Source organism: Hevea brasiliensis, chromosome 6 (assembly GCF_030052815.1).
Source record: "Hevea brasiliensis isolate MT/VB/25A 57/8 chromosome 6, ASM3005281v1, whole genome shotgun sequence".
Taxonomy (NCBI): domain Eukaryota; kingdom Viridiplantae; phylum Streptophyta; class Magnoliopsida; order Malpighiales; family Euphorbiaceae; genus Hevea; species Hevea brasiliensis.
In genome coordinates, this window is record NC_079498.1 from 108,224,047 (window position 1) to 108,247,742 (window position 23,696).

The 23,696-nt window shown below is 33.2% G+C and overlaps 3 protein-coding genes and 1 pseudogene across 4 annotated transcripts; 3 read left to right on the forward strand and 1 right to left on the reverse strand.

Moving 5' to 3' along the window:
- Window positions 1-436: 436 nt before the first annotated feature.
- On the reverse strand, window positions 437-7,672 carry LOC110641855 (hydroxyproline O-arabinosyltransferase RDN2-like; annotated as a pseudogene).
- A 1,039-nt stretch (window positions 7,673-8,711) lies between these two features.
- LOC110641856 (NADPH:quinone oxidoreductase) lies at window positions 8,712-10,981 on the forward strand. Its single transcript, XM_021793713.2, has 3 exons — window positions 8,712-9,029; window positions 9,205-9,399; window positions 10,285-10,981. Exons 1-3 carry the CDS (start codon window positions 8,933-8,935, stop codon window positions 10,587-10,589), a joined length of 597 nt encoding a protein of 198 aa, XP_021649405.1. The 5' UTR covers window positions 8,712-8,932; the 3' UTR covers window positions 10,590-10,981.
- A 1,303-nt stretch (window positions 10,982-12,284) lies between these two features.
- On the forward strand, window positions 12,285-13,227 carry LOC110641879 (NADPH:quinone oxidoreductase-like). Its single transcript, XM_058149334.1, has 3 exons — window positions 12,285-12,421; window positions 12,526-12,717; window positions 12,794-13,227. The coding sequence occupies exons 1-3, from the start codon at window positions 12,334-12,336 to the stop codon at window positions 13,090-13,092; spliced, it is 579 nt and encodes a 192-aa protein (XP_058005317.1). The 5' UTR covers window positions 12,285-12,333; the 3' UTR covers window positions 13,093-13,227.
- Window positions 13,228-16,689: 3,462 nt separating this feature from the next.
- LOC110641844 (phosphatidylinositol 4-phosphate 5-kinase 6) lies at window positions 16,690-21,767 on the forward strand. 2 transcript variants are annotated; one of them, XM_021793705.2, is made up of 8 exons: window positions 16,690-18,445; window positions 18,779-18,946; window positions 19,303-19,468; window positions 19,767-19,883; window positions 19,963-20,156; window positions 20,604-20,797; window positions 20,892-20,976; window positions 21,382-21,767. In XM_021793705.2, the coding sequence occupies exons 1-8, from the start codon at window positions 17,286-17,288 to the stop codon at window positions 21,668-21,670; spliced, it is 2,373 nt and encodes a 790-aa protein (XP_021649397.2). In that variant the 5' UTR covers window positions 16,690-17,285; the 3' UTR covers window positions 21,671-21,767. The 2 variants fall into 2 exon arrangements, with proteins under 2 accessions (XP_021649397.2, XP_021649396.2); XM_021793704.2 differs by having other exon boundaries at window positions 16,692-18,445; window positions 20,889-20,976.
- The last annotated feature ends 1,929 nt before the right edge of the window (window positions 21,768-23,696 follow it).

Consider the following 23,696-nt stretch of genomic DNA (forward strand, 5'->3'; position numbering starts at 1 on the left):
ACGCAAAATCAATCATGGAATTAGCTAAGTTTTGATGGAGAAAAAGTGATTGATGATGAAATGTTCATTGGCTAAAATCAAAGGAGTAAATAGAAATAGTGAGCAGACATGTGAATGTACAATCATTTTACATTCTCGTGAGCCAACTTATGATTCTCCTGCTGGCTATGACATGATCTCAATGATACCTTCTTTCTTTTTAATTGGACACCTCCATTTTCAAGAGTTTTTTTTTTTTACTTACACCCATCTGATCGAATGATTTTATAATCAAAATCAAATTACAGACCAAAATATCGAACTGAAAAATTGAATTAGATTGGTTCAACTTCTTAGTTAAAACTGTCAAAGTCTTGAATCCTAATTTCAAGCCTTTGATTTCAGAAATCGAACCAGTAAATCAGTGACCACTCCAAATCAAGTTAATACATACAAATTTGCAATAAGAAACTTAATTTTTAACAAGGATATAGAAGTAGGTACAATTTTGAAGTATTTAAGTAATAAAGAAAGAAAGGAGATCACGAGTAACTTATTACAATATTTAACAAAGTGAAATCTACAACTCTTACTGATCTGCTTCAGGGAAAATATCAGAGTGAAGAGATGAGCAAATGAGCACCCTGCTGCAGTCTTTGGCTTACTTTTTTCTTGCCCTTCCTCACCCACTCATCACTCGCCACCTTCTGTTCCCCTCCATTCTGTACTTGTTCTGTATGCTTTGTGAGGATAATAGCGAAATATGTGTCACGTGAGGTGCTTGCATGGATGATGGGTCACTCTTGTTTGCCGACAACCATAGATTTATTCACGCCCCCCCGGCATGTTTTCTGCTTTATTCCTTTTCTTCTCACTCAGTCACTCTTCATCATTACTCTCTAACTTTTATTCCTTTTAATTCTTTATTTTCATGAATTCTCAAACGAATCTATTTCATTAGTAGGACTATGATTCCTGATAAACTAAAAATTTCAAGCCATATCACAAGACTAACATTAATTCACTAATAATGTAGACTTTTGCGAGAGTAAATTTAACAGTAGTATACAATTAAAAAATAGCTCTTATCATCGAAATATAGTTGAATCAGTAACATAGAATTGATCTCTTAGCAGAGTTTACTTGTAAGATTAGGAGTTTGAATATTCTTATTCTTTAAAATCTAAAACTTAAAATTTTAGTTTGGTGATAGATAATTAGGTATATCTCTCAACACTTAATAAAAATGTTGGAGTCTATTTTTTTCTTAATAAAATTAAAGAAATAAATAATGGGGTAAGTCAAATCAGAAAAAACTAATCTTTGAATTTGGGTAAGGGTAACATGATGTTTTGGGCATAGTCATGGACGATAAAGAAATAGGTTAAACGATATGGGGATCTCCCCAACTATGGCCCTAAAGTGAAGCTCCTCCTCAAGGGACCACAACCCTATGGAGAAATGGAAAATTCGCTCATTTCATGGACCGTGTGTCAGGTATTGGCGTATTAGAAAGCCTCATGAACCTAACATTATTAAGTGGTCGGTTCCACCACGAATGGCTACCCAGTCCCCCCTCCTCTTTTTTCTTGCTTGCAATACATATTATCCCTTCTACTTTGGTTTATAAATTAAAGAATTAAGATAAGGGGAAAGAGAAATCAACATTTTTAACCTCCAAATTCAAATCATGTCACTCGTTCTTGTGAAAATAAAAGACATGATTATCTCCTGATTTGCCCAAAAAGTGTCTTTTGCTATATCCTAGAGATAAGGTATAATGTGCTTTTCTGCTTTTTCTATACCCCTTCTTTCCTGCCAAATCATGATATTTCAACACAAATCTCTTCAAAACACAACCAACTAGATGGCTATCAGTTTTTGCATCCAATTATCAACTTTAAAAATCAATTCTCAATAGAATTTTCTTTAGGGAAGATCAGTTGAATCTCTTCCTCTTTCTTTGCTATCAATTTCTAGATCACAACTTGAAATCACCTGTATGTTTTGATATTTAAACTATTCTCTTACAACTTGTATGTATACTAGATATTAACTCGCAGAAAAAAGAGTGGGATATTCTGTTATACATTATTGTACCACAAACACACAGAGGGTCAATGTCACGTCCTGGAACTGGACCAGATCAAAACCCCAAGTGTCCAATGCACTTGCTATTTTCCTAAGAAACACTTGAGTTCAGCACCTAATTTGAACACTTAAATTAGAAATCTGTGGATAAACATGCCCATCAGGCAGAACTATTTAGAAACACTTGCATGCCAATTCCATTTAGAAACTCTCTATCATTTGCATATCATCTATCATAATGCTATTGGCCCCCAGTAATACCATAGGACCACCAGAATACCACTACTGCCAACATGGATCCAACTATCTCTACCAAATCGTCACCACCAGAAACCTGCTGCCATCTTCACCATGAAGACAAATATCTCACCTCTATGCTATTGCAAACCTAGATATAGTTGACATTGCCCACCACCACAACTGTTCACTGTTCCATCATATCCCTTATTTCTAACTTCTATGCATCTCTATCACAGTGTTCAACAATGAAACGCCACAACAATTAGTAGTATTCAACTTCCAACCCCTCCCTAACCACTTGAGATCCCCTTCATTAAACTCTTCACTGCATCCCAATTTCCTCATCCAATTACACACCAATAAACAAAGCTTGTACCCTTCACTTTGCATCTTATAATTGCCAATAATGCATTCTAAGATTCAAAAACCCAAGACTTAGATCAATAACTGCAATTCTTAGTAGAGTTGAACTTTTGTTTGCCTTCCATATGCAACTTATGTGTGCATACATGGACAAACCACTTCATTACTTTACAGGCTGACCTGACTAGCAGAAATTCCTCATTTCTATTCTGCAGTGTTAATATTCAGAACATTAAGCTTCTCCATCATGTAATCATCTAGCTCAACTAGGTCAAAACCAGCAACAACTGTTATTCATTATGTTAATTGATCTCTCTCTTGATTTAATAGTGTGCTCTATTTATCTGCCAAAAATGAAGGAAGAATAAAATTTGTACTGTGTTTGTCTAGCGCCAAATATTGCAATTTGTAATCCTAAATTGAGATATAAAAGAACTTCCTTAATTTACACCTATATTACTCTATCCCTTAATTTGATATAATTATCCTGAGGTTTCTAAACAGTGATATTTCTAAATGGCTATGGATCAAAATTTCACCCATCCCAAAAACAAAGTTTTATGGGTTTGACCACCTGGACTGCACTAATATCTACTCCATTTCCCAATTGGGGATGTTGGCTGTAGCTTCATTCACCATCTTTACAAGGGTTAACTGCAGATATGATAAGGGGAAAATTGTCATTGCCATTCCATGGGATGAGAAAGAAACAATCGACAAGGCTCAGAAAGTGATTGCCTTGAGGGAAGATAAAGGACAAATCAACAAGTTACAAAGTTCAAAACTTTCAAACGAGTAAACAATGGAAAGATAAATTCTGCAACCATTTACCTCCCCACTAAGATATTAACAGAGACGAGATTGAAAATCCACTGAGATTTTTGGTTGAAGGTTGGTGAGATGGAAGGCAAGAACATTGTTTCGCACAATATGCCAACAATTTACCAATTTTATCCTTAGTTTTCTCAGTTAATAACCACCAAATGACAATATAAAACGAGATGTTAATAGAAGCTAGAGTAACCCAACAGCCTATATGCAGAAAAGCATTATAAATGTCACTTTGAAAACGGAAAATACAGCATGTTTTTTTTCAAATTAGTAAGAAGCAAAGGGCAAAAGTAATATGTAACTATTGAATTATTGATATTTCTTAAAACATACCACACTTTCAGGAACCACTGGAGGGGGCAAGGACAGATTTTTTGGAGTAGGTCTGTGTAGATAGGATCTCTTGTCAAATCGCCACTCTCCAATTTTACCATATGTTAGCTTACCCTAAACATTAAGTAAACCTCAGATAATAAATTAAAAATAATGGATTAACAATGTTGATAATGATGAGAGTGAAAAAAAGAAAATAAAACAATTTGCTTCAGGAATTTAAAGAGAAACAAAAATTTAATTTTATAACTGTAATAGCATCTCTTCTTAAATAGAAATATTTTCATTTTACCTTTAAGTTGTAGTCACATCCATAAGTGTAATGAACGATAAACTTTTTGCAATTTCCAGATCCCAAGGGGGCTGCATCATTGAGAATAGAGACTCTTATAAACCAACTCACGCACAAAATCTATTTTGCATCTCAAAATCTTACTAAAGTTAGTGAAATTGGATATTAATTTCAGTGCAAAGAATGAACCTGCAACATAAAGTCTTTCCGAAGAATGTGCTGCACACCATGCAAAGTTGAAGCTACAGCATATGCATACCTTAGTTCAGCAAGAAAAGCAGGGGTGCCAAAAGTATGTTAATATGGAGTTCCTTTTTAATTTTTAATTTTTTATCAATAGGTTAGCATGCAGTTAATACAAAGTAGATAGTAAGTGAATAAGTTTTTCCTACACTTACATTTCTAGCACCCAGCCAAAAGTTTTATCAGTCTCCTGGTCATCTTTCATTTTCAAGGAAACATTCATCCATGTAGGAGCAATTTTCTCCAACAATTCCTGAATAATATAAATTCATTTTTCTCCCAACCGAAACACAAGGAATATAATAGCTAAACTCAAGCAAGTATGACAACATCAAGGATAACACCATACAAAATTTAATTTCATTACACAAGCATAAAATAATGTATTTTCAATATTCAGAATGGAAATGGATGATCAGAACATACACTGCAGTAAATAATTGGCCCATTCTGAAGTTAGAACAAGGGATTTCACCTTCTTGATAATGACAGGAGAATTTCCAATCGGATCAACATTTGTCACAGGACCTTTCTTGACTGTATAAAACTTCCTTATGATTTTTTCATTATCAGCAGGTTTAATGTAAAAAAATGGAAAAGCAGCTGGATACCCTCCATGTGCCAAATTTGGAAGAGTATTTATGAATATGTGATCAGGCTCTACCATCAATATGTATCTGCATGAATAACATGGAAACAGGCATTAAGAAATTGTAAAGGCAAATTTTGTGTCATTTCAAGACCATCAAAAATAGAAAAGCTCACTCTTCTTCAATTGTAGCCTTTTCCAGCCATTGCATAAAAGCCCAAGGTCTATTTAGCACAATGTATCCCTGGTTATGAAATTGAAAACCACATCACAGCATGTATCAATGAGATAGATTCATATGACCAAAAAAGTGAAAAATTCATTAAGAAAAATGAGAGGAAAACAAAAATAAAAGATGAAATTCAATAAAGAGATCACAAGTCACCCAACAAGCAATTCATTTAATTTTGGCATACTTCAAATTTCAATAAATGAAACCCAAGACATTAAACTTTTACATTAGAATTGAGTCCTCATTCCTCAAATAAGATGTGGAAGGTATAGGCTTCATGTGGGTATTAATATCTGTTTCTTTCCACTTCTAGATTTCATTTTTAGGAAAGAAATTCATTGGTGCATTCATAAGCCATGCTCTCTTGAGATGTGATCATCACTAGAAATAAACAGTCATAAGTTGTGAACTATTCCTGCATTCTTCTGTTATTCATACAACAGCACAAACTACAGACAGCTTACTTTGGCATGCAATAATGTACTAAGACCCAGAAAATTCTCATACCAAACAGTATTAATAAAACCAATAGCTAATGTCAATAATCTGCAATATTGTATCCAAATGACAAAACACATTTGTCTTAAAGATGCAATCCTTTCCTACAGTCAAAATGGTTTCTTCAAATTGTTCTCATGTTAATCCCATTAACACCTCTCCACTCATGCAAACCCAATCACCACAGCCCCTGCCCTCCAAATTTAAAAAAAAAAAAAAAAATTATTATTTCACATCTCTAAAGAGTACATATACAAAATGAATTAGAGGACAGAAATATGATATGGCTCAAGTAAAGACAAATCACATGCAAGTATCTATTGAAAATAATGCATTTGCAAAATAGGTAGCCAAAGAATTCTCAACCAACTAGAAAGAATGCAGAAACCTCACCCGATCCAAGCCTGCTGGAAGAGGATCAACCACAACTGTAGGAATCTCATCCATCAAGTTATCAGGATTTCCTGAGTGCAAAATTCATGTGAATCCTCCCATCTCTGGCCCAGGTAGATCTTTCTTTTTCTTATACCAATAGTACATAATGCGACACTGCCATTTACTATAAGGAGAATCAGTTGCTGTTAAGGCAACATGGAAGGGAACTTTGGCATTCTTTGGTTTCTTTGCATCTTCAGGCATTTCAATAACAGGATCAAAAAATAGAGCACCATTTGAATCGTCACACATCCATTTCCCAACAGATCTATTGTGGATTATCGCAGTGACCAAATTGTATGTGGCAAAGAAAAAGCCAAGAACCAAGAGAATGAAAAGCAACGGAGAAGCATGCCCCATTACCTTCCTCTCAATCATTGATAGTCAAATCAAGATCCAAAAATCTCCAAACTATTGGATTTTCAAAAAACAAAAATCCTAGTATCATAAAAGGTTTATAAGCAACCGTTTATCGACATTTTCCAATATGCAAGCCCAGAATATACGTTATAAACATTATTTAATCTGATACAATTCCGATTTAATTTAGGAGTTTTCCAGACAAATGAAAGCTCCAGCCAGTAACCTGCACCTGCAAAAGAATAAGGACCAAAAATCGACTTTAGTAGCAACCATTATGCAAGGATCAGATCCAACAAACACAAATTCAAAGTATGTATAATTTTCTCACTTCAGACGAAATATATCCAAAACTTTGAAATTCCTTTCCAGTCTATCAGTTCATAACATAATTTAAAAGCAAATTTAAACAAGGCATCACTGACAGACACCACAATAATAATCACGTTTGCCATGTTGAAATTTAAAACAGGGAAAGGAAAAATATCGCACGGAATTCATTGCACTAAATTCTCCACTTGAACAGTTCAGTACACAACATATAGAAATTTCCAGCCATGTTTAAGCGAAGACCGCCAAAATTGGAGCTCTCAAATGTCAACACCAATTTGGAATCAAATTGAAAGAGAACCGTCAACACTTATATTAATTGAACAAACACAAGAAAAATTAGAAGAAAATCATGAATTTCAATCAGCAAATAAAGATGAATTGAATAAATGGTGAATTTTGCAGTAGAATAATATAATCACCTTAAGAAACCAAATGGGTTCTCAAAAAATGAAAAATACACCAATAGCAATGAAAAAGAGACGAAATTTACTTAGAAAAAGAGAAAAAAATAAAAAAGTGAGATATGCTTTGAATAAAGAAGGTGAATAAAATACAAAAACAAGAATCAATGTAGGAATCGTGTTACTGAATAAAGCATGAAAGCTTAAAGAAATAGCCATATAATCACCCATCTGACACTTCACCGCCATTGGTCATCGTCATGCAGAGAGAGAGAGAGAAGCAGAGGGAGGAAAGGAGAGTAACGTACGATCTGATGTGAGTTGGTGACGTGCTCATGGAGATCGAATGATGGCTTTTTTGGGTTCGAGAAGTGAAAGAGAGGTTTGGAAAGTGAGGATTTTTGCTTTCCAGTGTTTCTTCTGTGTCCTCTACCAGTGGAAGAAGATCAATGGCTACACACACACACACACATATATATATATATCTTATCTCTAATATTTCAATTAATGGTGATAAATTATAAAGTAGATTTAGTCATCATTTAAATTATTTTCTATAATTATTCATTGATTTTTATATAAAAATAAAAAATACTTTTTCATATTTTATGTATTTAAAATTAAAAAAAATAAATTTATTGGCTTTGAAAATAAAAATATTTTTCATACTCTTTTGTGAATTAGACATTAACAAAATATTTTTTTTTCTCTTACAAAAATAAAATGAATGTGATAAAAAAAAATAACTTTTTTCTTTTTTTTTTCTAAATAAAAATAATAACTTTTCTTTGTTTCATGAATATTTATTAAAAATGTGAAAATAAAATTTTTTTTGTCTTTGTGAATAAAATGTTTTCCATACTTATTTGTGAATTAGACATTAAGAAACTAATAAGAAATTGTTTTCCTCTTAAAATATTAAACGATTCATTAAAAAAAAAACTTTTCTTTGTAACTCATTTTAGTGAATATTTTTAAAAAATTACAATATATTATATATTGAATAAATAAAATATTTTTATTAAAATTAATTTATATAAAATTAATTAAAATATATAAATATAATATAAATATTTAATCTAATAATTATTAAATTCATTCTTATATAAGATTAAACTTATAAAAGTCATATTCATTTTAAAAAGCTTTATCCTATGTTTGGAAAACTATGTAAGTAGGAAAGAAAATAAAAAATAAAAAGTGAAGATAAAATTATTTTCCTTTATCTATATGGATATTAAAGAGAAAATGAAAAAGGAAAAATTATTTTATAAATAATAAAACTTCTATTTGAGCAATTTTTCTCCGACATTCTATTTAAATCAAAGAGAAAATAAATTGTAGACCACATTTATTATTCTTTCTTATCAAATTTTCTTCATTTTAAACATGGTAGGAAAAGAAAATATTTGTATTTTACTTTTTAATTTTCCATCAGACTTGATTTTAAGTAATATATAAAAAAAACTTAGAACATATTGTAATTATACACAATTTTTATTTATATAATAATTTCTCCATGGGAATGCTCTGAGCAAATGAGCAAAAAATTACAACACATTCCGATAAACGTTCAGAACTTCTGAGTGGTCTGTACTTTTTGTTCCATCAAAAGCACAGCACCTTATCATTTTAATTCACTGCTTTTTCTCCCTCTGCCATATAAACCATATCAGTACAATAGGACCGATGCACAACAAAGAACCTGAAATATGGAGGCAGTTCTGGCAGCAAACCCAGTCATCAAAGTCGTCGCTCTTTCTGGCTCTCTTCGCAAAGCATCCTATAACCGTGGCCTCATTCGTGCAGGTACCTAACGCCCCTCTGTCTTTCTCTCTATCTGTTCTATGTATTTTGAGTTCTCCTTCATCTGTGAGTTGGGTTTTGATTCTTTGTACATAAAATAGTTGTGATTTGAGATTTTCTTTTTTATTTTTGAAGTGGGTTTTTGATGTAATTTGATGTTGTTGGTGTTTGATTGAAGCAATGGAATTAAGCAAGGAGTCAGTGAATGGTCTTCAAATCGATTACATTGACATATCACCTTTGCCTATGCTCAATACCGATCTTGAAGGAGCCGATGGTTCTTTCCCACCCGTCGTTGAAGCTTTCCGCGAAAAGATTCTTGAAGCCGATAGCGTCCTTTTCGCTTCCCCTGAGTATAATTACTCTGTAACTGGTACTATACCCCTCCCTCTGCTCTACCATTTTCATGGCTCATTTTTCTCCCATATAATTTTAAATGTAGGATATTTTCTTTTCTTAAATAGCTTGGGGAGGAAATTTAAATCCACATATATATGTATTGCTGCTTAGAGTTCAAGGCAGGAAGATCCAAGCCCATTTCTTCAAAATTCTTTCTAATTTCATGGTTTTAAATAAATATTTTGAAGAAAATCATGACTCAGATTTTTACAATTTGTACACTGCAATATAGTTATTTTGTATATATATGTGTCTTACTGTTGTTTTAACTCTCTTTATAATTGTTGGGAAGGTTAATGATGTTATTGCTAGCCAAATTGCTACTTCAATTATTGAAAAGAAGAGTAATCAAATCAAATGTGGAGGATGAAAGCCAGGTGTCTTGTTTTTGGAGAGAGAGAGAGAGAGAGAGAGAGAGAGATTGTGGGTTAGAAGTTTCAAGTGGGTTAGAAGTTTCAAGTGGGTGAGGCATCAATTTGCTGCTGATGGTTTTTAATGGGAATATACACCATTCTGATTTGATGGGTTGCCAATTTTCAATTGCAAAATGTTGGCTGTTTCAGCATTACTTAAATTCTCCAATCTGCGTTATTTGTTACATCATCTGGCCTAATTCCAGCCAAATTGTTGAGCAGATAAGGTTATGACATATGAAAGCCTTGATTTCTGTTGCAAATTGGCTCTTTTTTTTAATTAAATTTTGTAATATCTGGTTAAGCTAATAAAACCCTTGATTGACAGATTAAAGACCTCATATTGAATCTCTGAACTCTAGGGTCGAATCTCACTTAACGCATAGGATTGTCCATTATTAGTTTTCCATTTTTGAATTCTTTATTTTTTTTCTCCATTTTGGTAGCACCTTTGAAGAATGCAATTGACTGGGCATCCAGACCACCAAATTGCTGGGCTGATAAAGCTGCTGCCATTGTAAGTGCTGGAGGAAGTTTTGGTGGAGGGCGATCACAGTACCATCTTCGCCAAATTGGAGTTTATCTTGATCTTCATTTCATCAACAAACCTGAGTTTTTCTTGAACGCATTTGCACCTCCTGCAAAATTTGATAGCGATGGCAACTTGATTGATCCACAAGCAAAGGAGGGAATAAAGGAAGTTCTTAAAAGCTTACATGCATTTTCTCTGCGACTCAAAGGAAAGTGCTAATAACATAAATTCTGATTTGAGCGCAGCCATTTTGCTTCTTATCCTTTATGATGCCACAAGTAACAATTGATGATCAGTTGGGAGCTGCTTCTTTAGTTTCACTCTGTGTGTGAATCGGATTTCAGACTTGATTAGTCTTCATGCATGTGCATTTTAGCTTTTCTGAACTCCAAGGTTTTCACTACCCTTAGAGGTGGATGATTGAAAATCGAGAGAAATTTTTTACATTCTTATGATGAAAATGATGTGGCTTCAGGATGTATCAACCCAGATTTTTCTGCAAAAACATTGCAAGAATTGTAATACTTGTTCTAGGATATAAGATGCCTTTGAAAACAAAGAATGACCACATTTCTTTGCTATATACATAAAGAAAAATGTTGTTAGCATTAGCATCTCTCTCAGCTTTGTTCAAATATTGAGGCATAATTCATGGCTACACTGAGCATATTGCACCAATATGATGGATGAGTTTTTAAGAGTACATACATATCAATCATCATCAAGATACTTAATACTCATTCATTGAAGTTGTTCAAGAATGGCGGCATACAAATAACCATATGATATGCATGATTTGGAAGAAATGGCAGGCAAAATCCATTTTTAATTAGTTCTCTAATTTTTTGATTTTTCTTAACGAATGTCTTATTTTTCAACCGTGTGTTAATAAGCTCATAAATTTTTAAATTTTTAAGGAGATCGAAGACTTATTAAATGGTATAAATAAAAAAAAATTAAAAATTTGTCTTTTCCAGTACAAATGAAAAAAGGGGTGTGAACAGATAAATCTGAAAAAAGCAAGAATTCAAAATAGAATTTTTTTAATATATAAATAAAATAAACATGCAAAAATTAAACACAACAGGATTAGGCAGACATGACATATATGTTTACTGTACTCATGCATGCTATATTTGAGTTGCATGCAATCATTGTGCCATTTTTTTAATACATACAATAGCTTTGGACATTAACTTTTATTAATTAATTTCCACTTTATTATATGATCAATATTTTATTCTCCTTCTGATAAAAAAATGTTCGATTCTCCTTCAGCCGTCCCATGCATTCTGCAAATAATTTCCATAAAATGAATTTAGACTCATGAATTTCAACCAAATTTATAGTCCTCACATAGTGTGAAACTGAATACAATCTCTAAACCTTTGTTTAGATGGAGAAAATTGAAAGAAAAGAAAAAAAATTGTGATTTCTTTAATATTTTTTATTTGAATAGTAAATAGAAGAAAAAATTGAGAAAAAAAAAAGAAAAATTATATTTTTTTAATTTTTCTTTATTAACTCAAAATATTTTTCTTCTATTTAAAGTGAAATAGAAAGAATTAGATACGCTTTTTTTCAAATTACTTACATATCCTTAACATAATATAATAATAAAACATAAATTTTATAGTCATTAAGTATTTTTATTAAAAAAAATCTTTTTCTTCCCTATTTTAACAAAATATGGAAATAATAAAAAAAAAATATTTCTCTTTATTTCTTATCTTCAATTTCTCCCCATTTGCTGGGTTAAAAGCCAGTGGACGAGCCGTGTTGAAATTTTTTATAAAAAACAAAGCAGCCAAAGTGTCAACCTTTTGAAATTTACTAAATTTGACCGCTGCATCCATTTGTTTTGTTTCTTTCCTTTCACCCTCAAAATCTCGTGTATATATAGCTTACTACATGCATTTTGCATAATCATCAAATTTAAAATAGAAACAAAGGAATCAGAGATATGGCATCAGCTAATCCGGTGATCAAGGTTGTTGCTATTAGTGGATCACTCCGCAAAGCTTCCTTCAACTCGGGCCTCATTCGTTCTGGTTGCCCTCCTCTTTCTTTCTCTCTGTCTCTCTCTGTAATTGATTTAGATTGCAAACCCATGTATGTACCTAGCTCATTCCACATTTTTTCTTCTTCATGTTAGCAATTGAGCTGAGCAAGGAGTCAGTGAATGGTATGCAAATTGAGCAAATAGACATATCCCAGCTGCCATTGCTGAGCACTGATCTTATTGTCAATGGAACTTATCCACCAGTTGTTGAAGCTTTTCGCCAAAAACTTCTCAAAGCTGATAGTTTTCTTTTCGCTTCTCCAGAGTTCAATTACTCTCTTACCGGTAATCTCTTATCTAACTTCTGCATTACGAGATAAGCATGGAATTATTTTATTTATTTATTTTTTCTCTTTGGCAGCACCTTTGAAGAATGCCATTGACTGGGCATCTTTAGCTCCAAACTGTTGGGGAGATAAGGCAGCTGCTGTTGTAAGTGCTGCTGGAAGCTTTGGTGGTGGGAGATCACATTACCATCTTCGCCAAATTGGAGTTTATCTCGACCTTCATTTCATAAACAAACCTGAGTTTTTCTTGAATGCATTCCAGCCTCCTGCAAAGTTTGATGATGATGGAAACTTGGTTGATGCTGAGGCCAAGCAGAGGTTAAAAGAAATTCTTGTTGCCTTGCGTGACTTCACTCTGCGACTTCAGAAGTAGAGGATCAAGAAATATAACATAGATTTCTGGCATGCTATGGTTTTGCAGAATTAAAATTTTTGTAATGCATTTTGTTTTCTTACATTTGATACTTATCTTTGATAAGCAATGGAATAAATTTCAATTCAGCTTAAACAGTATAGCGTATGGAAATGAATTGCTGAAGCCCAAGTTGAGCTTGATTTGAGCCTGATTGAATCAGGCCCAGGACTTTAAGCACAAACCCAAGAATGCATGTCCATTGTGCAACACTTACAGGTTAATGGTTCCTGAAAAGAAAAGGTTGGGGAGAAGGCAGAGAAGGGGGTGGGAATCAGAGCTTAGATTATGGCAAAATCTTGGAAAAATGAAAAGACTATTGATAGAGTTATATCATCAAAATAGATACACTGCCAAATGTTAGCAACAGAGCATTTATTTAGTTCTCAGCTTCTTTTCCACAGCTTTTACCATGAATCTTCAATTCTACTCAATGGCCATTAGAATGCATGCAGTTGATGCTGCGCCGCCTAAAGGCTGATCAGTGGGGCTAATTTCCCCCAGTGGGTCATGATTATTGATGGTGGCATTTGATAGGGCATTAGGGCTGGACTTTGAGTTATTTTCGTTCCTGTATAGGGATAGTGAAGGTGTTAAATGTGGGGATTTTGACAAGTGATCAGAAAGTTTCTATATTTGATCAAGCTTGTCAGCATACTACTGAAGCTATAGATAGCTTTTTCCCATGAAATTTTGCTTTCATACATTACCATCCCCAAATCCCCTGTCTTCCATGAAAATCCCATCTTCTCGTCCCTTATTCTGTTGTCTTTTTTGTGAATTGGATCTTTTTGGAAAATAGTTAATTAAAAAAAATTCTTCATGATTTTCAAAGTTTTCAAGTGATATATATATATATATATATATATGCGCGCACAGAATTATTCACGTATATTTTTTTATTGTTAGAATTAGAAATTTTTCTTATTTAAATTTAATTTGTTATGAAAATATAAAATATATGATAAATTTCATCTATGAAATATATAAATCGCATGTATTTATATTTTAAATTTATGATAAATCGAGTTTAAATAAAATTTTTTTAAATATTATAATTCATAAAAGGGAATAGCTGATAACAACTTAGAAATGGATACTTAGCCATCCTTATCATGGAAAAACTTTTTTTTTCTTTAATTTACAGTTAGAAATATATTTGAATTAATTTTTAATAACACACTCTCTCAATAATTTAATGTATTTGAGATAAATAATTATAAAATATTTTTAATAGAATTCAATTTTAGTTAAAATAAAATAAAGGCTTTTATTATTAAATCAACAAATCAGGTTGATTATAGAAAAGCAAGAAATGGAAATAAAGAAAAAAGAAAAGAAATGCACAAATGGATACTGAGAATTCATGAGGGAACCCGCAAGACTGACCTTTTCTTTTTCTAAGCAAAGACAAAAATGAACCAGCCATAAGGAGAGGGTCCATACCAACTTTTCAAAGTTATGAATAGGCTACCACTTTTAATCCCGTTAAAATATATATACATACATACCTTGGGAAAAGTCTTAGAAATATTAATTCATTTTTCTTTTAATTATTATTAGATATTCAACAACCAATAATTTTTTGACATAAAAATTAATAAGAAAATAAATTTAAAAGAGATTTCATATTTGAATCAAGGAATTATAAATATGTTATTTAATTTAAAATCTTGTAATTTATCATTTGATTTCTATAATTTTATATTATTATAAAAATTTAAAAAATAATTAATCTAATTGTTTAATAATTAAAATATATCTTCTGATAAATAAAACAAATATATATATATATATATATATATATATATATATATATATATATCCAACAACCCCAAAGAAAACCCCATGACAAGAAAGCTGGCGCGTTGAGAGTAAAAAAAAAAGAAAAAAAAAAAAAGAAAAATGATTACTGATTAAAATTAATATTAAAATTGTTGAGATAAAAAATTGAGAAGGTCCATAAACGTTAAAATAATAATGGGCTTAGCCGTGTGTCTTTGCATGCTAATAAAGAAGTGGAGAATAAGTTAAGGAGGGAGACAAAGTACTATTGGAGTCAGACATCAGCCAACTGGGCAAGAGACCAACCCATCGAACATGGTACACGTAAAAACATATGTATAGTATATATCCCAAGTGATGGGCTGTGTTTGATCTCCATCATTGTTAACACTGACCGACATTTACGTGTATAACACAAGCCAATGTTTGCTGCTCTGTTCTGTACATTTCTATGATCCTTTGGCCTATTTTTCCTTTTAGTTTTTTTTCCCCTCAGATTAATGGTTCTATATATTGCGAGATGGGTTCTCTCATTTTAATTAAATTAAAAAAATATTTTATTATAATTTTGATTAATTTTTGAATTATTGTGAAAAATCTTAAACGAAATGTAGAGGGTAATGGGTTGTGTTTGAACAGCATAAACATCACAAAATGTTAAGCTTAGTCTTGATTACATATTAATTCTCCAAGTGGCATAGAAATGGAGTGGCAATTTGATTAAATTTGATGGGTGAAAGGGAGAGAAGAGAATAATAAAAATGGGAAATGGGGGCAGGCATGCATGGATGGAGATCGATCATAATGAAGTGGAGTGTGAGGAGGAGAAGACAAGTGTCAACTTTTGTTGCCAAGCAATGGAAGGGGGCAGGGTGGACCCATGGTTATTGGATTTGAGTAGTTTGAGTTTGACCTTGTCTGAATGAAAGCAGGCAGTCTCACCACTCTCTCACATACCATCGGACGCGGACTTCAATACTTAATGCCACCCATTAAGACACCACCTAATCCTAATCCCTCTATTATCTTTAGCACTACTATTCCTGATTTTCGTTCATTTATGCCCTCTTCACTTTTGTAGAGAAGGTGGCAGTTGGGATATAATATAAGGGTATTAAAAGGCTTGTCTTGCATAATTTAGTAATTAAGAAAAAATTTCCATAAAAAAATTGAATAGAAATTAAGTAGTGTTTAATAGGATTTCAAACAAAAAATAAAAATGTTAAAATTAGGAAAAATTATATAGTATCTCTATTATTTTATATAAAATAATCTATATAAAATAAGAAACTAATAAAATATAAATACATATACATAATTGAATTTTGTAAAATAATAGTTACTTATAGTGAGTAATTAAAATTATTTATGTGTTAATTAATTATTAATTTGTCATTTTATATTAAACACTAATATTAAATAATAAATCCACTGTAAAATTACTCTAAAATTAGAGCATGCTTAAGCTTTAAAGGACTAATTTCATTATTGGTAGCATAGTGTAATTTATGCTGGTAATCTTAATAATTTTCACAAGACCATCGAGCTTGATAAGTATATATTCACTAAGTGAAGGCATATGATGTAATAAACAACAAACAAAGGGGGAGAAGTTGAAAAAAGAAACTTGTATATTGTGGTCAAATCGAATTTCCAAAACTAGATATGGGGAGGAAAAAGGAAATTGATAGAATTGTGAGAATCATTAAACTCAAATTATGAAGATCATTAACTGGATAAGTTATGAATCAAATACTAAAATTAGCGCTGTTTGCTAATGGCCTTTTCTTGTGACTCCTAAAAATGGCAGTCACGTCACCACCATTTCTCTGCTCTCTCCAATTGTTTGGTATGCTAGTTGTTATAGGAACCAATTCCGGAACCAGAGAAACATGTGTTCTTGAATTCAATCCAATCATAGGAAAGAAAAACAAAAGAGAAAAAAATAGAAAGAGAGAGGACAGAGGAGAGGGGAAGAACAAAAAAAAAAAAAAAACAAAGAAAGAAAAAGCCAGTCATGCTAACCTCTTTTTGCTTTCCCCATTAATCTAACAGGACAGCTACTCAATTTTTCTTTTCGAAGTCCCATAAACACCCATTTCATGAAACCATCACAGCAGCTCAAGGTACCCAATACACTCTTGAAAAACGAACCAAACGAAAAACAACACAGATTGATGTTCTTGTTTTTGCTATGTTTGATTCCCTCCAATTTTCCCTATTCTGGGTTCGCTGCAAAAATGTGTCTTTTGTCCTGAAAACCACACAATACCATAGAGAAAATGGGAGTGGGAGAACAGGCAAAAGAGAAGAAATGCTGGAGAGGTAGAAAGAGTTGGTCTTTCTGTAGGTAGAGAGTGGGATAGAGAATGAGCAAAGAGAATAGAGGTTGTGTAAAGGGCCGGGAAGCAACGGTAAGAAAATCACAAGCTGCTATAAAGAAAAGATCCAACTCCATCTTTGGCACCATGATGTCAGCAGCAGTAGCTCATGCAGATGATGATGATCTTTCTTGCACCGAGTCTGTCTACAATGCAGAGAGAGTTTTTCCCAGTGGAGAGTTCTACTCTGGCCAATGGCATGAAGGCCTTCCTCATGGCCATGGCAAATACCTCTGGACAGATGGGTGCATGTATGTTGGTGAATGGTACAAAGGGAAAACAATGGGAAAGGGTAAATTTAGTTGGCCTTCTGGTGCTACGTATGAAGGTGATTTCAAGACTGGTTATATGGATGGCAAAGGGACTTACACAGGTTCTTCAGGTGATACTTATAGGGGTTCTTGGGTTATGAATTTGAGACATGGACATGGCACAAAGAGTTATTACACTGGAGATTGCTATGAAGGTGATTGGAGAAGAGGTTTGCAAGATGGGCATGGAAGGTATCAATGGAAGAATGGGAACCATTATATTGGTCAATGGAAGAATGGTATAATGAATGGTAATGGAACTATGATTTGGGGTAATGGAAATAGATATGATGGGTTTTGGGAAGATGGGTTGCCAAAAGGAAATGGGACTTTTAGATGGTCTGATGGAAGTTTCTATGTGGGAGTTTGGAGTAAAGATCCTAAGGAGCAAAATGGGACTTATTATCCATCTGGGTCTAAGTCAGGGAATTTGGATTGGGATCCACAAGAGGTGTTTTTGGATGACTTGAGTGATTGCCAGATTTGTGCTTGTGAAAAGGTGTCAATTTTCCCATCACAGAAGACGTTCAATTGGTCTGGGATTGATCAAGGGAGTGTTAAGCCAATTAAAGGGAATGCTGAGGATGGAAGGACTAGGCGGATGTCCGTGGATGGGAGATTAAGTAATTATAGCCTAGCGTCGATGGAAAGTAATGATGTTTCTTTTGGTGGTGGGGATGGGGAATGGAGGGATGGAGATGAAGGGTTTGGTCAGTTTGATGATTTAGATTCAAGAATGCATAGGTTGAATTTACAGCCTGCGAAGAAGCAAGGGGAGACAATATCAAAAGGACATAAAAACTACGACCTTATGCTCAATCTGCAGCTGGGAATCAGGTATTCGGGATTGGTAAACGTTTGTGTTGGCGCTGTTCCTTTTATTTTTCTGCTTTGGTTAGCATTGGCTCTCACTATTTGATAGAATGCTTATATGTAGTGAACTGAAGTTGTCCTAACCTTATCACGTTCTGTGTGTTGTGGAGTCTTCAACTTGATATACTGATTATGTATTTGAGATTCAATTTTTCAAAATATAGCTTATGCTTATGGTTGATCAAATTTTGAACCATTGTTCTGTTTCAAAGGGTCTGCAAGTTGCATCTTTTCCCCACATGGTTTGCAGCAATCACTAATTCATACCTCTAAGTCATTTCTGGTCTGGTTGCACAGACATTCAGTGGGACGACCTGCTCCGGCTATATCTCTTGATCTGAAGGCTTCAGCTTTTGATCCCAAGGAAAAAGTTTGGACTAAATTTCCTCCAGAAGGATCCAAGTACACTCCACCTCACCAGTCTAGTGAGTTCAAATGGAAGGATTACTGCCCTCTGGTTTTCAGGTTACAGCTTGAAAACCGCTACTTTATATACAAAGGCTAAGCCTCTTTTAGCAGGAATCATTTTATTTCAACCAAACTGCTACAGTGCCAAACAGAAGCCATATTTCTGAAAAATTATTTGAAATTACATCTGCATTTTATCTATTTGGGACATAGACTCTTGTAGTATTATTTCTAGTAAGAATCTGCTGATAGAAGTTCAGTTTTCTACGCAATTTTCATAATAATCTTATATTTTCTGTGGGAAACTTTATAATGGTACTGGATGTCCAAACATGCCATATGCATTTCATAGCATTATTGTTCCAACTTTAGTTAATGTAATTGTTGCCTGACTTTCACTACCCAATTTTCAGGACTCTCAGGAAATTGTTCAATGTGGATGCAGCTGATTACATGCTATCTATATGTGGGAATGATGCCCTTAGGGAGCTCTCATCCCCGGGCAAAAGTGGAAGCTTCTTTTACTTAACAAATGATGACCGCTACATGATAAAGACGATGAAGAAGGCAGAAGTAAAAGTTAGTCTTCTCATTGTTCTAGTTTATTCTTCTATTTGAAGCATTACATTCAACTTCTCCTTCATTCTGAATTGCTTGTTGAAAATCTTTATTGTAACTTAAGGTGAATAATGAATTTGTCCCTCCGGAATTATAGTTCTTCAAACATATTGAGTTTTATGAGCAATTTATTTTTATCTTGAATTTGCAGAGTTTTTCTGCTTGATTGCATAATTTGAGAACAAGCCTCTCCTACTTCTTCTTCTCATTGCCTTGTGAGTTTAAATTTACAAACACCAATTGGCTGATGTTATTGCAGGTGCTCTTAAGGATGCTGCCAGCTTACTACAATCATGTTCGCGCATTTGAGCACACTCTAGTAACCAAATTTTATGGTCTTCATTGTGTGAAATTAGCTGGTCCGAACCAGAAGAAGGTAATGTGATAGGCATAAAACCACGATTTTTTGTGTAGGAAAATTCTTCATGGTCATGAATTTTCTTCATATGAATTAGGTGCGATTTGTCATAATGGGGAATCTGTTCTGTGCTGAGTATACCATTCATAGGCGCTTTGACTTGAAAGGTTCTTCCCATGGTCGCACAACTGCTAAACCTGAATCAGAAATTGATCCGACAACAACCCTCAAGGATCTTGATCTCAATTACATATTTCGATTGCAGAAAGTTTGGTTCCAAGATTTTTGCAGGTGAATACATTGTCTCTGTCTTCTTTCTGCATTCCCTTCTACAGTTATATTCTGCCTTTGTTTTTGTCCTTGTGTCAAGGTTGGGTGTTAGGATGCCTCTCAGCAATACATTTCATCTATCAATATCTTTGTTCAGGATAAGAATGTATGGGAGTGTAGGAAAAAAAATCTTACTATGCTGTTATGGGTTAATGCACGCATTTGACTAGCTGCAAATTTAACTTCCATATGATATTATCAAAATTAAAACTGCAATTAGCTAGAAAATGGTGCAATGTGAGAGACACAAGCATCAGAATCTGTTCTGCCCTCAATTTATTATGGCAAATATATTGAAATCCTTTTATTCTCATGGGAAACACAGATTTTTTATCATTTATCCTGTTAATCTTATCATAAAAAGCATCATCTGTTGTTTTTATCAAATTAAAGTGTTCTCTCATGCAGGCAAGTGGACAGAGATTGTGACTTCCTTGAACAAGAGAGAATTATGGATTACAGTCTTTTGGTTGGTGTTCACTTTCGAGAAGCTTCATATAAGGATACCATGACACCACCTCGTACATCTGGAGTTAGGACCCCCACTGGCCTTCGCACTCCAACTGGACTTCTCACACCCACTGGACTTAGAACTCCTACTGGTTATTTCTAGTCATCTAATTTGCTCCACTTTGTAATTTCTGAACCAGTCCTGCTGAACTGATGAAATTATGTCCTTTTTGTTCCTTCCAGCAGGAAATGCAGACCCAGATAATGAATTTGGAGCACTCCCGCGCCTTTCTAGAGTAGACATGGATAAGATTATTTTTGACCCTGCTCGGTAAAATAAGCTTACATAACCAAAATTCATCTCTCTCTCTCTCTTCTGTGGATGTTTTGACTGCTAATTAATAAAGAATTGGTTAATTAGCAATCCAATTTTATCATGTGTGAAACAGTAAGTTGTGGACTAGTTAAAATTCAGTAGACGTGAGAAATAGTTCTAAGCTGCTCAAAAGATCTCATATGTCAGCTCATTGTTGCATAAATCAACAATCCGTTGATTTTTGTTTGCATGTTCCGTGGTGCTTCCATGGCTAATTGGCAATCTTGCTGACTTATTATAATGCTGAATTTGCTATCTCCTTATTTCCAAACTCTGTTCGCGCACTTATAAATTACTTACTGCTATTCCCATTCGTACAATAACTATGCTTTTCTTATTCTCTTTAAATGAATTACGCAGGTGGTCTTCCATAAAACTGGGCATCAACATGCCAGCACGGGCAGAAAAGATGGTCAGAAGAAGTGATTTTGAAGGAAGTCTGATTGGAGAAGCAACTGGAGACTTGTATGAAATCATTCTATTTTTTGGTATAATAGACATATTACAAGACTATGATATTAGCAAAAAGCTTGAGCATGCATACAAATCAATGCAATATGACCCTACTTCAATCTCTGCTGTTGATCCAAAGCAATATTCAAGGCGTTTTCGAGATTTCATTTTGAGAGTTTTTGTAGAAGACACTTGACGATATAGATCGACCTGAATATTCAAACTTGCAACCTGTGACCATTTGTGTATAGCCACTATTTTGGGGGATAACAGTTCTTTCAGTCAAAAGGTTACCATTGGGAATGATTTGCAGCTGCCAGGAACTTGCTTTTCTAGTTCAGCATAGCAGTTTTCCCCTCATCATTTCTGTTTGTTTACAGTTACAAACATATGATGTCCTAGGAAAGGTATAGATTAGTGTTGTAACCAGAATTACTTGAGCTTGTTTCAGTTGTAAATGAGTTAACCAGGTGGAGGATCTATCTTGAAATTGATTCTTTTTGTGCCAATATATATTCTTTTTCTCCCACAAAGCGAGGATTCTTGGGTGTCAGCATTAAATACTATGTACAGAAGGAATTGTAAGGGAACAGCTTTTGGCTTCTTTTAATCTTTATAGAAATTCTTTGTTGATGAATGTGCATCATTATCCATTTTTCTTTCATATAAAGCTTTTTGTCACTATCATCACTGATCCTATGGTGTCGGAACTCTTAACTGAAGTTTAGTTGCGAAGACTACATTTTTGTAAATCAGCAGCACTGCAGCAGAAATTAAAATTTCCTTCTTTCCAAATGCGAGTAAACAAAACTTGGCAATTCTCTAGCTAATCATCAATCTCTAGTTTGCCATCAACATTACTGAGATATGGGTTTACCTTGGTCCGCTTTGTATCAGTGTATGATGTTGAGCTGGACTGCATGTGAAACAATGGTCTGCTGATGGGTTACAAGCAGTGTGTAGAGCCTCTTTTTCTTTTAAGTTTCCAAGCGAACACAAAACTAACATCTGTTTAACCCAGACGTGGCATGTGAAGAAAACCATTTCCTAATAGCAAGGAAACATTTGCTCCATCAAAGTCCAAATTTGGCGAGCATGGGTGCAGATCATGGTCTTAATTTCTGTCGTTGAGTAAAGAGAACAAAGCATTGATTATTTGATCCTTAGTCAACCATTTCCTCACTGCACGTGCGAAGTGGCATCCACTTTTAAGAAGAGAACTTGTTCTTAATTGATTATGTCTAGGGGTGTAAACGAACCGAGCCGAGCTGAGCTTTGAATAGTTCAAGCTCGGCTCGTTATATTTTTTTTCAAGTTCGAGCTCGATTCGAGCTTTAATATTCAAACTTGAACTCGGCTCATTACATATATATTAAATTCGAGCTCGGCTCGTATTAAACTTATTTATAATATAAACGAACAAAGCTCAAGTTCAACTCCTTTACAAACTAAACTCAAGCTCGAATTCGAGCTCGACTCAAGTTTGTTAATATTATTATATTAAAATAAAATTTATTTTAAATAAAAGTAAATTAAAAATTAAATTAATTATAATTAAAATATATTTAATCTTAATTAAAATAAATTTAAAATTAAAAAAAAAATACTAAAGAGCCCATTTAGACCACACATGTTGGCTTGTTAGCCAATTAAAAAAAGGCATTTAAGTTGGGGGGTCCCCACCCCCTTTTCTATTCGACGTGGGACAACCCACGTCAGATTTTTATTTTTTTTTCTTTTAATTTATTAACTTTTATTTTTAAATTTTAACTTACTTTTATTTTATTTAAATAATTTACTATAATAAAAGCCTAATAGCATAATATAATATATAATTAAAATTTTATTATATTTATTATTGTATTTAAAAATTTTTAAGGTTTAAATTTGATTAAAAATCATATTTATATTATACACATGCTTAATCTAATTTTATGCCTTTTAATTAAACTCAATATTATTATGATTTAATTAAAAAGATTAACATATGATACAAATTCAAGATATTATATGGTATCAATATATTAATTATAATTATAATTAACTCAATTACATGTGTATGTATATACACATACAATCTAATCTCATGACACCTAACTAAACTCAATAGTATTATGATTTAATTAAAAAGATTACTATGTAATATAAATACAATATATTATATGATATCAATATATTAATGACAATTATAATAAACTCAATTACATAAATGTATGTATATA

What these genes read in the sequence shown, in the direction of transcription:
- LOC110641856 (XM_021793713.2), top strand. Translation starts at nt 8,933, where the DNA reads ATGGAGGCAGTTCTGGCAGCAAACCCAGTCATCAAAGTCGTCGCTCTT. An exon ending in CCGTGGCCTCATTCGTGCAG is followed by an intron (nt 9,030 to 9,204) that starts GTACCTAACGCC and finishes GTTTGATTGAAG; the next exon opens with CAATGGAATTAAGCAAGGAG. An exon ending in GTATAATTACTCTGTAACTG is followed by an intron (nt 9,400 to 10,284) that starts GTACTATACCCC and finishes CCATTTTGGTAG; the next exon opens with CACCTTTGAAGAATGCAATT.
- LOC110641879 (XM_058149334.1), top strand. Translation starts at nt 12,334, where the DNA reads ATGGCATCAGCTAATCCGGTGATCAAGGTTGTTGCTATTAGTGGATCA. An exon ending in CTCGGGCCTCATTCGTTCTG is followed by an intron (nt 12,422 to 12,525) that starts GTTGCCCTCCTC and finishes TCTTCATGTTAG; the next exon opens with CAATTGAGCTGAGCAAGGAG. An exon ending in GTTCAATTACTCTCTTACCG is followed by an intron (nt 12,718 to 12,793) that starts GTAATCTCTTAT and finishes TCTCTTTGGCAG; the next exon opens with CACCTTTGAAGAATGCCATT.
- LOC110641844 (XM_021793704.2), top strand. Translation starts at nt 17,286, where the DNA reads ATGAGCAAAGAGAATAGAGGTTGTGTAAAGGGCCGGGAAGCAACGGTA. An exon ending in AATCTGCAGCTGGGAATCAG is followed by an intron (nt 18,446 to 18,778) that starts GTATTCGGGATT and finishes CTGGTTGCACAG; the next exon opens with ACATTCAGTGGGACGACCTG. An exon ending in TACTGCCCTCTGGTTTTCAG is followed by an intron (nt 18,947 to 19,302) that starts GTTACAGCTTGA and finishes CCCAATTTTCAG; the next exon opens with GACTCTCAGGAAATTGTTCA.